This window comes from Acanthopagrus latus, chromosome 4, assembly GCF_904848185.1.
Source record: "Acanthopagrus latus isolate v.2019 chromosome 4, fAcaLat1.1, whole genome shotgun sequence".
Taxonomy (NCBI): Eukaryota; Metazoa; Chordata; class Actinopteri; order Spariformes; family Sparidae; genus Acanthopagrus; species Acanthopagrus latus.
Genome location: NC_051042.1, coordinates 20,888,452 through 20,903,325, shown reverse-complemented (window position 1 = coordinate 20,903,325; position 14,874 = coordinate 20,888,452). Strand labels below are relative to the sequence as shown.

At 40.7% G+C, this 14,874-nt stretch overlaps 4 protein-coding genes across 12 annotated transcripts in view; 3 read left to right on the top strand and 1 right to left on the bottom strand.

Annotated features, from left to right (window-relative positions):
- mrvi1 (murine retrovirus integration site 1 homolog) overlaps positions 1 to 1,207 on the top strand; it is a 38,044-nt gene extending 36,837 nt beyond the window's left edge. For all 4 annotated transcript variants that reach the window (XM_037094737.1, XM_037094736.1, XM_037094735.1 and 1 more), the window contains one exon: positions 224 to 1,207. In XM_037094737.1, coding sequence (XP_036950632.1) covers positions 224 to 386 — 163 coding nt within the window. In that variant the 3' untranslated portion in view covers positions 387 to 1,207. The remainder of the gene's footprint in view (positions 1 to 223) is intronic.
- Positions 1,208 to 3,335: 2,128 nt separating this feature from the next.
- lyve1a (lymphatic vessel endothelial hyaluronic receptor 1a) lies at positions 3,336 to 5,700 on the top strand. The gene is made up of 6 exons (XM_037094746.1): positions 3,336 to 3,652; positions 3,799 to 3,982; positions 4,064 to 4,203; positions 4,756 to 4,983; positions 5,165 to 5,237; positions 5,331 to 5,700. Exons 1-6 carry the CDS (start codon positions 3,565 to 3,567, stop codon positions 5,476 to 5,478), a joined length of 861 nt encoding a protein of 286 aa, XP_036950641.1. The 5' UTR covers positions 3,336 to 3,564; the 3' UTR covers positions 5,479 to 5,700.
- On the bottom strand, positions 5,539 to 14,242 carry ampd3a (adenosine monophosphate deaminase 3a). 3 transcript variants are annotated; one of them, XM_037094740.1, is made up of 15 exons: positions 14,066 to 14,242; positions 11,316 to 11,538; positions 11,025 to 11,205; positions 10,675 to 10,840; positions 10,363 to 10,582; positions 10,094 to 10,223; positions 9,718 to 9,912; positions 9,294 to 9,425; positions 9,048 to 9,211; positions 8,832 to 8,958; positions 8,295 to 8,458; positions 7,890 to 8,010; positions 6,823 to 6,996; positions 6,552 to 6,662; positions 5,539 to 6,452 (listed from the first exon to the last, which is right to left on the bottom strand). In XM_037094740.1, exons 1-15 carry the CDS (start codon positions 14,085 to 14,087, stop codon positions 6,285 to 6,287), a joined length of 2,298 nt encoding a protein of 765 aa, XP_036950635.1. In that variant the 5' UTR covers positions 14,088 to 14,242; the 3' UTR covers positions 5,539 to 6,284. The 3 variants fall into 3 exon arrangements, with proteins under 3 accessions (XP_036950635.1, XP_036950636.1, XP_036950639.1); XM_037094741.1 differs by lacking the exon at positions 14,066 to 14,242 and adding an exon at positions 13,470 to 13,668; XM_037094744.1 differs by lacking the exon at positions 14,066 to 14,242 and adding an exon at positions 11,681 to 12,654.
- sbf2 (SET binding factor 2) overlaps positions 12,848 to 14,874 on the top strand; it is a 110,304-nt gene continuing 108,277 nt past the window's right edge. For 2 of the 4 annotated variants that reach the window (XM_037094729.1, XM_037094733.1), the window contains exon 1: positions 12,848 to 13,157. The gene's annotated coding sequence lies outside the window, so the exon portion shown is untranslated. Of the gene's footprint in view, positions 13,158 to 13,470; positions 13,518 to 14,874 lie in introns of those variants that run through there. The other 2 variants (XM_037094731.1, XM_037094730.1) reach the window with 2 other exon arrangements.

Sequence of the window (14,874 nt, the reverse complement as noted above, 5' to 3'; positions counted from 1 at the left end):
GTATTTCATACCCACATTTGAGGGATCTTTGCAAAAAAATCTTTCCCAGTTGAAGGATTTTTTTTTGAACTCGCAGAGAACACTTGCGAAGACTTTAAACTGTAACATCTGTCATTTAAACGTCCAGTGTGTAGGATGTACAGTAGGGGGATCTATCAGCACAAACTCTTGTCATTGCATTTGAATGAACGTATGAAGCTGTATGAGGTCACTGTCTTCACAGGAGGATGGAAGAGGTCCTGGTTCTCGTGGGTCGTTTTTTTCCCAAGATCTACCAGAGCCGGCGAGTACTCTGGTTCGCCCTGACGCTGTTCGTGGTGATGTGTCTGGTTATCAGTATTTTCACATTCTTCAGTGACTACTACAATAGACGTGAGGAGACGTAAGCAGAGAAGGAACTGTGTGCGAGGGGGGTGATGAAGAAGATCTTTGGACGAGGTGGAGCAGCACAACCAAAGAAACCCCAGAACAGAACAACAGAGGCGGCAGTCGTCCTCTGTCTCTGTCAGTTTACCATATCACCACACTCAGACTCACTTGAATCCATGACCTGACCTGAAGGCGTTTTGGGAGGCTTTACGGACAACGCTGCCTTTAATAGAATTAAGTTATAACTTTGTTTGGACTGAAACATTTACAGATTGTTTGTTGCAACAAGAGAAAAAAATATATAATTTCTGTTTAGGGACCAATTATATAGTGTGTTGAAGTATAGATAGATGCATACATAATAGGTTCTAGTTTGGGTACTGTTTGATAATGAGGATGGCACTTTCCATTGAACGCCACAATAGAAAAAGTGTATATTTATCTACACTCTAATGTTAAAGTATAATCTCTCAGGTCCAGTAGATGACAACGCCTCCGAGATTTTTTGAAGTCATATTTAAAGATATAGAGGATAAAGGAATGTTTTTATTTTTTGTTTTATATGTTTAATGTATATTTAAAAGCCTTTAAAGTATGAGCACACTCCAAAGTAGTCCCTTAAGTGCAATATTTTGCAGTTGATGGTTCTAGTTTGTTGCCAATTTTGGATTGTGTCTTCAGAGCACTGAGAGACTTTCTTCTTGTATGAGAGCACTGTTTAGACTGTATGAGGCCTATATTTTTATCTTCTTTGCACATGTGTGCCTACCTGTGTTGTTTGTTCTCTGTGGAGTTAATGCTCTGCCACCTCACCTTTAAATAAAGGTGCCTGAAAACATACTGTAGTCAATTCCATGGAGGGAAATAAGGCACAACCAAAGCTGGGAAATGGAAGAAATGTGCACCTTTTGGAACCACTGAGGGGAGCAGCAGGAACAAAGTGTGAGCACAACATTGACATATAATCACCTTCTAAAGGCTTAGTTGCATTGTGGGTAATGTAGACCGCTCCTGTGACACTGCTGGTCTCATTAGGGCCAGACACAAACGATCAAAATTGATACTGCAGAACCAGTGATATCAACTTTTCTTCTGAAGATTCTGTTGCCTACATTACCCACAACTTACGACAGTTTAACAGTGTGCAAATTCTCTGCAAAATCAAGGGGACGTAAAGGTTCAGGTCAAATTTCTCCACAAGGTCATACTGATATAACATTTTTAAAATGATATCTTTATAGTCGCTAAAAAATCGTTTTTGCAAAAATCCACTTATTTGCTAATGTGATACAATTAATACGACGTTTATGCGAAGTATGTACAGTTTTGTTAGCTTAGCTTAGCACAAAGACTGAAACAGGAAAACAGCTAGCCTGGCTCAAAGATATCAAGGGTAGGGTAGAGATGGTAGTAGAAGTTAGACTCCTTTCCTCATGTGAGACTACAGCAGGGGAAACCAGGGAGAGTCACAGTTCCTACTGTAGGCAGTGAATTAAACCAATGGAAATCACACGCGCTTGTTCAACATTCCTGTTGTTGCTTTCAAAGACATCAAAACATCATCATATTCTCAGTGGAGTAGCGTAATTATCGAGGAAACCATTTTGTGTCCTGTAATATAAGTTCCTTCAGTCTTAATATGACCCCATAGACACACAAATCGCGCCCTTAAGAGCAGTGAGAGGCTTGTCCTTTTCCATAACTCCACATTGTAAATTATTTTGCCGACTCACCTCATTGACACTTAACATCTGCCAGAAAACACGGCTGCGTGTTCGTCAGCACTCTATGCGTCATTTCCTGCTGTCAGGGTTTGGGCAGAGATGTTTTTGTGGAAGTGGGATGTCGTCGTGTGCCAAAGGCTCATAGGAGGATACCAGAGATCATCAGCAAGTTCATGATTGAGTAAGGCCCCATGGGAGGAAATCATTTGGACAGAGTGCCCAGTGTTAGATGTTAGTAACTGGCAACTCTCTCAGTGAGAACACGATCATGTAATGTCACAGATTTTTTATTTTTATGAAGTGTAAGCTAATTGTATTGCTTATGTCCATGTCAGTGACAACAAAACACAAAAATGACAAGGATAACTCCAAGGAACTCTCTTCTAAGCTATTAAAATAGCTTTATTGAACTGGCATGGTCATGTTAGACCTTAAAGGAGACATATAATGCTCATTTTCAGGTTGATAATTTTGTTTTGGGTTACTACCAAAATAGCTTAAAAAACACATCAGTTTTTTTCATACAGTCTGAAACACTCACTGTTTTAGCTACTGTCTCTTTAAGGCCCCTGCTAGTATTTTGCCCTAAAATCCCCTGTCTCCTCTGATTGGTCAGCTCACACACAACTGAGTGAGGACCGCTAGCAGAGCAGCTGTGCTAAATCAATTTGTAGGTGGCAAACTAGCTGCTTGGTATAAATTATGCAAAAGTGTAACATGATGAAGCAAAGTCACAGAATGACGAGGCCTTTCGGGAGCAGTGTTTCCTGTGGGAGAGGGGAGCTTCTGTTTGTGCGGACTGTGACATTTCTAACTCTCCAGATGTTTTAAATACATATATTTATAAATCACTGAAGGAAAAGAGAAAAAGGAAAAAATAGAACAGGTCTCCTTTTAAAACTAACTCAGTGTGAAATGTTCACAGACCCTTGTCTAATGTCTTAAACTTTTATTCACATTATGTTCAGACACATTCAGCGACTTCCTTCCAAGCGTTTTTGACCCCAGGACAAAGTGAAACAGACAGTTATTCTGGGCTTTAACTTTGTTTGAAACATTTGGAAAATCTAAGTACACAGCTCAGGAAAATATATAATAGAGGCCTTGTCAATACGGAAATGTTACATGTTGTAACTTTAAGAACGTTTCTGTTTAAGTCATCATTTTACTATTCCAGGAAAATGAATTCAGTGCATTCGGCCTCCCATTTCTGTGGCTCAATCTTCTGCTGACATAATAGTTTTATCTCTTTCTCTCATGGGTCCTGCTCCCAGAACATATGATGGATCTTGATGTGACCTGTGAGCAGTACTTCCCTCTTCCTTTTCCTTTAGTTTCTGGCAATGACAGAGTCCACACGCACCGATGAGCAGAATCACCTCTATTTAACCCGGTCATTTGGCCCGCAGGAGCATAAAGCGTGCAGCACTTTGTCACTCCCACCATTCGTCCGTCTCTACTCGGAGCAGTCATGAATATGATCTGGCTTTGCATCATACCGGCGTTTTCAATTACTCTGGTCATCTGTGATAAAAGCATTGACACAAGCCACATCAGAGGTAGGTGATTCCAACTGTTTTGATATCTATTTACATAATTCTACCTTTTTTCTTGGCCTAAGAGTAGAATTTGTTGTTTAATTTTACATCATTTACTGCAGCGACAGCAAACCTAAATCTGTGAATGTCTTATCTGCTGTTTCCAGTTTTTCCAGCAGCGAACAAAAGTATTGCCGGAGTCCTCCAGGCGACCTCCCTAAATCACCTCAACCAGCCTCAGTATGCCTTCAATGCCTCTGAAGCTCGGAGGCTCTGCTTGTCCCTTGGAGTGAAGATTGCCTCAAAAGCACAAGTGAAAGAAGCTCTCAGTAGAGGTTTGGAGACATGCAGGTAAGACAAGTGAAAAAAACAAGATGTCCTCGGCCATCTCAGTGGAGTGCTTTATGTCATGTCTTGTTTTGTTTTGTTCAGGTTTGGGTGGGTCGATGAGCATTTTGCAGTCATTCCCCGCAGAAAGGCCGTCTCTTACTGTGGCCAAAACCAGACGGGCTTGGTGACATGGCGAGCATCTGTTAAACACAAGTTTGATGTGTTCTGCTTCAATGAATCAGGTATGTTTGTGTCCTTGCTACACATCAGTTCACAAATCAGTCTTGTGGTGCTTACCCCGGCTTTTTGTTCTTTAAACTAAACAATCTGGCTGAAATGTGATGTCTATCAGAAGGTATTTACTCTGATTAATGTTAATGAACACTCCTGATAAAGGCTGTGCTAAGACTCGATTGCATATACATCTGGACTGAGGTTGTATTCAGCTGTATATTTTGGTGGAAAACTACTTTGCTCCAAAATGTATGAACATTTTTTTGCCTGAAATTGTACATACATTGTAAGAAACAGATTTGTTTCTTAACTAAATACAGTACATAACTAAATACCTTCACCCACAGAAATCCATTCGAAAATGTCTTTTTAATATTTTCCAATACTGTGTCTAGAGGGCTGTATCCGTGAGACAATGATAGGCAGATACAATCTTTCCATCAGTAAAAAAAAAGAAGTTAAACTTATGTGAATGGTACAAACACAAATACATTTATCAAATAGCATGCACTTTAACCAGCACTAATCTAATCTCTCACGGCCTTCATGTATACACACAGATGCTGCGACACAATTGAAGGATACAACAACTGATAGCCCTTCGAGCAGCAGAGATTCCTCGAGGCAAACTCAGTCTCACTCTGAGGCAGCAAACACCACCCGGAGCCTCCACTCTACCTCTACCTCTTCCTCCTCCCATCTTCCTTCTTCCTCCTCAACTCCTGAAACCATGGAGAATGAAGCAGAACCGGCCCGTTTTACAGGCAGTGCACAAGCCTCTTCTGGAGGTACGAGAATTTAGCTTACAACAGAACTAATGCAGTGGATGGCATTTTTTGTCATACTGAGTTCATAGTGCACATAAAATATAGCTCAGCGTGTTAAAGTTACAAAATACTGATAACAACTGAGGACGTCATTTTTGTTTTATTTGACTAATGTCTTTTTACTTTCATGTATCTTTCCCAGGAAAAGCTATTCTAATCACCTCAGCGTGTGCCCTTCTTCTTATTGCAATCATAGTAATTGCATACATTAAAATGTAAGTGGTTTTCCACGTGAAAATACTACACAGAATCTTTCATTATTGTTACATCAAGTGTATAGCACAATTTTTCTTTCTCTCCATACACAGTCGAAGGAATCGCATTCTGACTGCTGACATGAAGCCGCAGGAGGAGTTCATCCAGACAGAAGAGTGGACGTGTGTGAAGACTATCAGCGAAACCAAGACAGACACTCAGGAAGATGAGAGGATAGAAGTGGACGACAGTGAAAGTTAAACTTTTGAGATATTTCTAAGAACTTTGTGGATAACTGCTGTGTATTATTTTCCCTAAAGACAGAAATATGTTCCTTTTTGTGTGCCTTGTTTTTCTGTTATAAAATGGCCTTGAAATGCACTTATTTTGGTATGTATTTGTAAGTACTGTATATTCAGTCATCTGACGTTATTAAATGGTGCAGTTTTGCCACTAGATGGCGATGTTTGCATTACAATCGTTTTGAGGCCCTGAAGACTTTTTATGCTTTTCACATACTGTTTGCCGCCTCAGCTAATGAACATGTAAATGTGTTGTGTTTTTATGACATTTTCATCCCACAGCAAGTCCTTGTGTTCATTTGTGGGTATCTCTCCAAAAACTCACTGAATTGTCTTAAGGGAGAGACAGAGGGAATGTCCCAGACATCATTCATCTCTTATCAGACTGCTCTGAACTAACACTGTGTAGAGCTCTCTCAAGTGTAAGTGTTTCTCTGTCCGATGTACAGTGCATACTGTAACTGAAAAACTCAAAGGTTATGACATACCCCCATTACAATATGGAAGGTGCAGTTGTTTATACATAGCAGGATTGTGTAATGACAAGCATGTGACCCTTCTTCACACACGTCTGACCCTCCACAGCAGCCAAAGTGCCATCAGTCATCCAGTAATCCTTTTGTTATTAACTTGTGGCCAGCTAAGCAGGACATCACAGTTTTCATTGACTCATCACAGTCACCCACCAGCACTTTTCAAAATAAAGGTAAAGTGTGGTTATTGAGAGCTCAGCATGCTTGGATTCTGTCTAATGGTAGGTCCATTTCATTCACTCAAAGCTTCAGACTTCACTGCGTCGACTATGAAGCTAAGCTCATTACACAGTGTCTCGTGTCTGTAGGCCATGCGGATCTGGGCAACGTTGGTGCGACGGATATCATTTCCCTCGGGTCCATCTTTCTGATAGCTCACTCCCAAGAAGTGCCTCTTATCCTGTAAACAAACAATAAAATAAGTGTTAAGAGACATATAGGATGGAGATAAAGCCATGCCTGGTGTGATAAAGGGGGAGTGAACATGTCACGCCCGTACCTGGTGAGACAGTCCACTTTGCAGCACACTGTTTCTGGCTATCTCACATACATCACAGGTGCTGAGCTTCCACAGCTGAGCTGCGATGGCGTACTCTTCCATCAGGGGTTCCTACGATCAGCACACACATACAAAGGGATGTGAATTATTTACACTGCAGAACAAAATCCATCTGAAGTAAACTGAAACAGTATGTTTGGTACGGACATTCAAGCTAGTATCATGTCATACTGTGCAGCCTACTAAATTCTGGTTCGCTGTTTGTGTTTACCTTGGTGTAGTGGAACTGCATGGGGTCGTCCGTGGACAGGGACACACACAGACCTTTGTGCAGGAACTCTCTTAGAGGATTTTTGGAGTATTCCAGGAACAAGCTGTTGTTGCTGAGTGGGGACATGGCAATTGGCACCTGGGCCAGGTAGTACAGGTACTGCAGCACAGGGCTCTGAGGAAACATGAAGGAAAATAAGTACCGCTCTGGCAACACATATGGTACACACATGCAGACAGTACACAAAGGTAAAAAAAAAATGCCCCAGTGACTGTTTTATGCACATGTAATTTACCATGTCTCCTAAAACCATCTTAGCTGATCACATGCTATCTGTATGCTAGCTGAATCTGCCAGCAGCTCCTACCTGCTACATAAGGACTCACATACTAAACTGGGAAGTCTAAAACATTACAGTTGGCCCTGGGTATAAATATAGTAGAGTATAAATATCAACATTTTTAAGCCTTTCCCCACACTGCCCAGACTTTTAATTAAATAAAGAAGACATAAATACCTAAACATGCAGAAACAAAATAACTCTCTCGCTACCTCATTAAATCAAATTGCTTGAATATCGTAAAACTGCACAATTTGGGTTATGAACTAATATCAGTGAGTAATCAATGTTCTCTTTCTATAGGACTCTTTCCTTGGCTCTGTGTTTGGAACATATCGTCTATCCACATGAAACTCAAAACTTCTTTCTCACCTACACAGCTGTTCTGTGATGAGCCACAGCGCTAAAAGTGAGAAATCCACAGGGACTTTTGGATACAAGACTTCAGAACAGTCAGAAGGAAGAGGAGTTCATTTGATTGTCGACTATGCTTCTCCACTGTGTTCTCACACTGTTTCTATGAACTATTTCAGTTTACTATAATCAATTTTGAACAGGGCCAAAATGCATAAAGTATAGTCATATTATTGAACTTTGGTTGGGGGTGTGCCAACTCAGCAGGAGCCCTGTGTCATTCCCTCCCAGCCCTGCAGGCAGCATCTGAATTTCACACTTGTGCCACTGTAATGGTAAGTCAAAAATGAGCCTGTCAACACATTTGAGATACCTTCTTCAGGTTGAGTCCATGTGAGATGTTGTCAGATGTGAGAAAGGCAGAGACCAAATGAGTGATTGATCCAGCTTCTCCACAATGGGGACGGAACTGGAAGGTGCTCAGTCCAAGCTCTCTACAGACCAACCAAACACCAAAGGACATGACGAATCATTTGATCAATACATGAGCAAATTACAGAATAGTGTCTTATATTGTTCGTCTCTGCGTTGATAGTATTAAAAGCAGTACAGCATATTGGAATGTCCACATTACTCTCATTATCTGTAATTGCTGAGATGGTTCTTACTTTCCTTTTGGAGACTGTAAAGTCAAAAATGTTCTCCGTCACTCTCACAGAAATGCACTCTGTTTTCAAATATTAGTGTGTGTTGTGAGTAATAAGCCATCAGCTCTTACTTTCTGAGATTGTTGAGGACCATGATGTTGGAATACATGTGGAAGAGGTAGTAGCTGTAGGGAGGGTTGTCATCTGTTGTCCACTGTTCTGGCTTTGGGCTCCTGAAGGAGAACATGTGATCGCTGTGTTTGGACTCATCATCCACGCTGTCAAAGCCTGACACCTGCACTTACACAAAGAAGATAAGTCACTTATACATCACATATATTATTAACAATTCTGCGTTTATAAACACAACATAAACATTTACTAAATTGTTTACAATACTCTATAAAGTAGCAATGTGTAAGCACTTACAAGGCCATTTAAAAGTGTTTATTAACGTATAGTATTTGTCAACAATTACTGCCTCTACTATGAAACATTTTACACATTATACTGCATTTTAATGATAAAGAGGGGAGGTTCAAGTGAGGTGGTACCTCAACAATAATCAATAGCATGGAATAGATAATAGTTGAAACTTGAGGAAAATAATCGCTATTTTGGTCAGCTATTCTGTACATTTTGGCATGATGAACCCTTAAAAATCTCACATATTTGAGGAAAACGTGGAGTTCTTTGTGTTTCTGTGGGTTGACGGTAGCCTCAAACAGAGGAAGGAAAATGTTCTCCAGCATCTTGGCAAAATTAGATACCAGCTTCTTTGACTTGAAAATATCACTGAAACACATAAAAACATTGTGTTTCACGATTTCACATTTTGGAAATTGATTAGAAGCTTGTGGGTTTCTTCAGACCATAGTACTCACTATATCCTGGGCACTTGAATCATCCACCGCATGTTCGGAGAGTGCAGCTTGTGGTTAATGAACCACTTAGACAGACTGTCCCACTCATCTGGAGAGCGTCCATAGATGGAAAGGCGAGGCTCTGCGTGCTGGTACTTACTCTCCTCCAGGTCATGGGCCACTTCCTGTTGAAGGTGAGAAGTAGAGTGTGCTATTCTGTGTCTGCGTCAGTTCAGAACTTGAATGGATCATCACATGATCTGGTACCTTTATGATGCGAGCAAAATAGTCTCCATTAATGAAGTTGTCTGTTTTCAGGAAGATCTCTCGAAGTTCACTGGCTCCCACTGGGTTATACTTGGAATTGAACTTATCAAACCGGTGGAAGGTGTGTCTCCCCTGGACAGTTTTATACATTAGAAAGCATATTTGTCAACTGATATTTTCCTGCAATGGCAGGTACATAAAGTACCACAAATTAAAGGCAGAGGGAGTGAGGGAATTGCAAGCTGCAGAGAGATTCTTGACATGAAATTCCTATCCAATCCAATGATTACATTGTCCCATTATGTAGTACCCAATAATTCACAAAACATTAATTTTCCTCCCCATTTCAACATATTTAAAATGAACACAGAAAAGCAACATCAGCCTAATGCTAAAACATGGTGGCCTCTGAAGCTTTTCTTACAGCATGTACATCCAGAGAGTCCACGGTGAGGTCATAGGGGTCCTTATTGAGGTTATGGAAAACCTGCTGGAGAGTCATCTTTTGTCCTGCCTTTTCCAGCACCACACGGTCAGCATCAGTCTTGTATGTTTTCTGGATGAAGGTCAGCAGGTGTTTCTGAGACATGCAGGCAGCCGCATGAATATGTGTGTCCACCTGAGGGGAAGAAGCAACTTGTATGTTTAACAAATGCCCACATGGCTTTTTCTTCCCTTTTTTTATTTTATTATTAAAATTAAAGAAGACAGCATGTAATGAGTTGTTTTCACCAAAACAATATTCAGGATACAAGATTGGATTATATGCTCTTTTGAGCACCTGTAGAGGGAGAGCTAACCTTTCTAACATTGTAGAAATCTCTGTGAGGCACACTCTTTAGTTCCTTTAGCTCAGCCATCTCATTGAGCATCTCATGGAGGTAGAACTTTGAGCTCAAAAAATTCAGCCGTCTGTGACAGTAGGTCTTCCTGAAAAATTAGATTGGACCTCAGTTTAGTAAGTAAGTATATAAGTAATGCTAAGTGGCAACAATTGGTTATACAACCATAGTCGTGTGCTGAACACGTATACTGGAGCTGCAGCATGTTATTTGTTTTGGCAACTTACGTGGGTCCATCTGCAATCATTGCAAGCACGTGACTGAGGTCAATGGCAAAGGTCTCTAAGTCTGGGTAAGGAAGGTCGTGGGGCCGGTTTTCTCTCACAGCCTCTGCATTATCATACACATGCACTATCCCATCCTTCATCTTCAGTTCATAGTTCAGGTTCTCAGGGATGTTCTCCATGCTGTAGGGATCTTCCCCATCTTTTGGATGTGGGCACATATCTGGCAACAACATTCACATATAAACAGGAAACAATCGTCAGTGACAGATACTTAAAAAAAAAAAAAAATAACAACAGATGGACTCTTCAGACCTGGTAGAACTTCATCTTCTTCATTCCATCTCATGTTCTGAGCACTGCGGAGGAACTGGGCTGTGGTTCTGCAAAATCTTTGATAGGCTAGCTTTGAGTATTTCTCACGAATAAGCAGAGCTTTAAAGAGACTTTTGGCTGCCTGTTCATAGTCCTCCACTGTGATCTGAATGAGAAACAGACATGACACATACATTAATCTTAAGTGTTTTCTTATTTAAGCTTTTTCAACATCCTGTAAACTATAACAAGTTAGGAGCTATTAATAAATACAATAAGTAAAGCTGTGAAAGCATTAATTTCTCTAATTGTGATGAACACCTGTAAATTCTCCTCTTCACAGTACTTACCCCAGCACAGTAATCACCACTAATAGTGACCCGTTGGTAATCGGGACAGGTTTCTGGCAGTGACGAGCAGGTGGAGCTGGGGGACATGAATGGTGTGGCTGCCACCGACCGCGTCAAGTCTGCATTCACTGGGATCTGCAGAGACATTGACTGGGAGCGAATCATCTTCAAACTTTTCTTCCTGCAAAAATCCCAACACAGTTAATATCAGAAGACAAAACTTCACTCCAAGTCATGATACATTTGTTAACTATGTTTTTTTTTTGTTTTTTTTATTTGTCTTATGTCTACCTCTTGGTGCTCTCCTCTGACTGCTGCTCTGCCAGCTCCTTGAGCAGTTCAAGTTCCTTGGCTTGTTGCAGGCCAATTGGACAGTCCTCAGGCACAGTGAACATTGATAAGGCATCCTTGTGGTCTTCTTCCTTTAGCGCAGATGCGTATACCTTCTCTGCTAGCAATTGCGTCTCCTCCTCAGCCTCACTCAGAGTTACCTTTGGAAATTGGCGAGGCATATCTGCAAGAAAGTAGAAGCGGCAGCAAAATGACTGGCAACACTGACATATATAGTATTTACAGGATACAAGGAGCCCCTGCCTCCTGTAAGAGCTTTACTCGCTCCGACCAGTTTGTGCTGTTTTGAAAACAAGCAAATCTACCTGGGTTAGGGTGCAGTAAATCCAAGAGCTAACAGCATCGACACCTGGAGAGCTCTGTGAGAACTGCTCATGTTGGTTCAAATGATGTTAAGTTGCTGCAGCTGTTCATGCCCTGTAGACTAGCTCTTAAACACAATTCCAATCAAAACCCTTAAAAATCTCCAATGTAATGCAGTCACATCTTAGCCTAGTTACGGTTCATCTGCACCCAGTTCATTTTTACAGTTTCACATTTATTCTCTTTACTTGGTTGCCTGACATTTTCTAATTATCTTTTTCTGTTATCCGATGTTCTGTTGATACTTGTCTTTACTTGTACTTTTTCATTCTTTGCTATCTTTCTTTTCAAATATCATCCATGTAAAGAAACAAGTGATCATTTTGACAGGTGCTGATTATAAAGTATTTTGCAACTGGCTGCAAAGGGAGGCTGTAATGGAAACAATAGCTAATCCTGTGGATTATCCATTGGATTACCATCACACTAAATATTACTAGTGAAGCATGCCCCAGTACAATACCACTTTAAAATAACCTGTCTCAGCCGCCTTTATAGCAATCCCCCCGAGCTATTCTTGACATCTTACTTTATTGTCACTTAATAAAAACAATGTCACTTCACATTTTAGTCCTCATCAAGAGTATCGCCTTATTTATACTCCAGTATCTAATCCTGGATACACTCCACGCTGCCGCTATGTCAAACACACAACTGTCTATTTCTGCAAGGAGATAACCTGGGTGAACTGACAGTGTCTTGCTGATATCCTTAGCATTACAGGATGCAGTTCTGGTTACTCGTGAGTTAAAGCAACAACAGAGAAAGGCCACGCCGCATGGTGTCATACAAGCCAATTTTCCGCTCTGCCAGGGTGCTTCCAGGAAGCTTATCATTCCGGACACACAACACTATTCTGACAACAGCTGTGTGCATCACCACTGCTGTGGAGCTTTATGGCACCACATGCACACTGTGGAAAGGAATAGGCACATAAAGCTGCATTGATCTGAAAGTGTTGGCCTCATGAATTATTAACCGTCCTCTTATACACCCTCAAATCATTTCGTATTACTATGATAAATATCAACTAGACTAGATTATATACAGTCTGAGATTTTGGACATGATTATAAACCGTTATGGCAAAGGTATTGTCTTTTCCTGGTTTTGAATGCTGCATTACAGTTGAGTTATGTACATTTCCCAAGTTACCTGACTGTTCTACTTGTTTTAACACTACTGATTAGGTCAATGTTTTGTTAAAGTACCAATAGCCATCCCTACAGTATTGTTGCAGTCGACATTAGGGTAAATTCGTAACATTTGATTTCGCTGCTTTATCCTAGCATGTCTGCAGAGCCGAGGTCACGCGCCCTCAAGTGGGACCTCACGGGACCTATTTCGGGGGGAAAAAAATGGTGAATGGAGAGAGATGCGATATTTTTTGATCCCGCTTGAATTGTGCCACGAACTAAGAGTAAGTTATTTTATAATATTTGTTAATTGAAAAGATGTTTTTCAAGTCAAGAAACCCACCTGGGCAGTCAATCTGTGGCTAACGTTAACGTTAGACGTAGCTAGGCTAATCGAGATAACTTAATGGTAATGGTGAGATATTATCTTTATCGTCAAAGGCAAGGTTTTGGTATTACTGAAGAGTTAGTTACAGTAGGTGTAGTTAGGTTTGCTAGTTTTAAACCAACACACCAGCTATCATAAAGTTTCATTTACGAAACGTTTATATTAAGCAAAAAGTATGCTTGTGTTGTAGCTAGCTAACGTTACCGACCTGCGGACTTTACTTTGAGGTTCTCAGCCTGCTGAACTGACTCTCACGGTGAGTTAATTTAATGGTCTTGACGGCTGTTTAAGCTTAACGTTACACTATATCATATCTTTTTTTTTAGCACATGCTTTAATTAGCAAAACAATTTCTGCTTTCTATCATTTTTAACGGCGTTTCACTGTTACCAAGACAACTGAACTTGGGTCACGAATGTGACATCACTATAAACAACGTTGAATCTTTTGACATACAGTTTATAGAAAAAAATGCAAATAAGATAAATAAAACTCTCAGATGTTGTCTTCGTAGGCACAATAATCTTTATGTTTTGTTTTATTGATTTTAGCCATTCATTTAGATGTATCCAAGTCATTATTTCCTCATGATTCTCACAATAATAATACGTAATAGGTGTTTTGCAAACTCTTTCATGACTATATAGAAATGAGGTCATTTCGTCAGAGAGAGAGACTGGTGTCCCCCATGCATGCAGTACAATTTGCTGTTGACCAAACCCAAGCAGCCTCCCCTATATAGCATAGTGACACAATGATTACCCTATATTGTAACTTGATTTCAGCCATTTTGCCAGCACTTACCTTGGGTGCCGTTCAAAGCCATATTTGGAGATGATCTCAAGTTGGATGCAGTGAAGCACTGTACGGATTCTATGTCTGCATCTATGTGGGTCAGACTCAAGTCAATGTATGACTCTACAGTGGCACACAACTACAGTTTTGTTTTCCCGACTGCCTATCTCTCTCTATTTTAAGGAGCCAATGGCATCATGTTGACAGAGCTACTAATCCTGAGAATATGTCAAAACTGGCTGTCAACAAAGAGAGGGCCTCAGTCAGATTGAACGGAGCCTGCCGTCCGCTGCTCCCTCTCTCTCTCTCTCTGTCTCTTTCAGACGCAAACATGCAAGCAACTGTGTTGCTCACTCTTACACTTACATACAGTGCACACACATTGATGCCTCTTCATTCTTAATGAGGCATCACACAAAGGGCAGTCATCGCAGTTGCCCTTATCAGTCAGTAAGTCACAAGCTGCTCAGTTTTCTTAATTTCCCTCAGGCAGGCAAACAGTCAGTCTGAGAACAATACAAGCATTTGTCCATTTATCACTTAAGTCTGCTGTTTTCATCGGGGTTCTGACCGTGGTTGAGCCCGTGGTTCCTGACAAAAGTCACTCTAGAAGCAACTAATTGCCCTCAGAAGACATTCGAGTATTTTACACGCTCAGTTTACCACTCTGACTTGTGTGATAGCAACTGACTCATCTCCCATTTAACTGTTTATGATGCAGGGCCACACACTGCATTTATATTTTTATGTCTTACTTGTCATCACCCAACTATTTATGACAGTCTGAACACCTCAGACTGATCCTTTCTGTCAATAGT

Bases quoted from the DNA above. Each gene is read 5' to 3' on its own strand.
- ampd3a (XM_037094740.1), bottom strand. From the start codon at position 14,087: ATGGCTTTGAACGGCACCCAAG. The intron at 11,539-14,065 runs GTAAGTGCTGGC...ACTTTCTTGCAG, and splicing joins GGCTTTGAACGGCACCCAAG to ATATGCCTCGCCAATTTCCA. The intron at 9,426-9,717 runs GTAAGAAAAGCT...AAAACTGTCCAG, and splicing joins ACTCTCTGGATGTACATGCT to GGGAGACACACCTTCCACCG.
- lyve1a (XM_037094746.1), top strand. From the start codon at position 3,565: ATGAATATGATCTGGCTTTGCATCATACCGGCGTTTTCAATTACTCTG. The intron at 3,653-3,798 runs GTAGGTGATTCC...TGCTGTTTCCAG, and splicing joins TGACACAAGCCACATCAGAG to TTTTTCCAGCAGCGAACAAA. The intron at 3,983-4,063 runs GTAAGACAAGTG...TGTTTTGTTCAG, and splicing joins AGAGGTTTGGAGACATGCAG to GTTTGGGTGGGTCGATGAGC.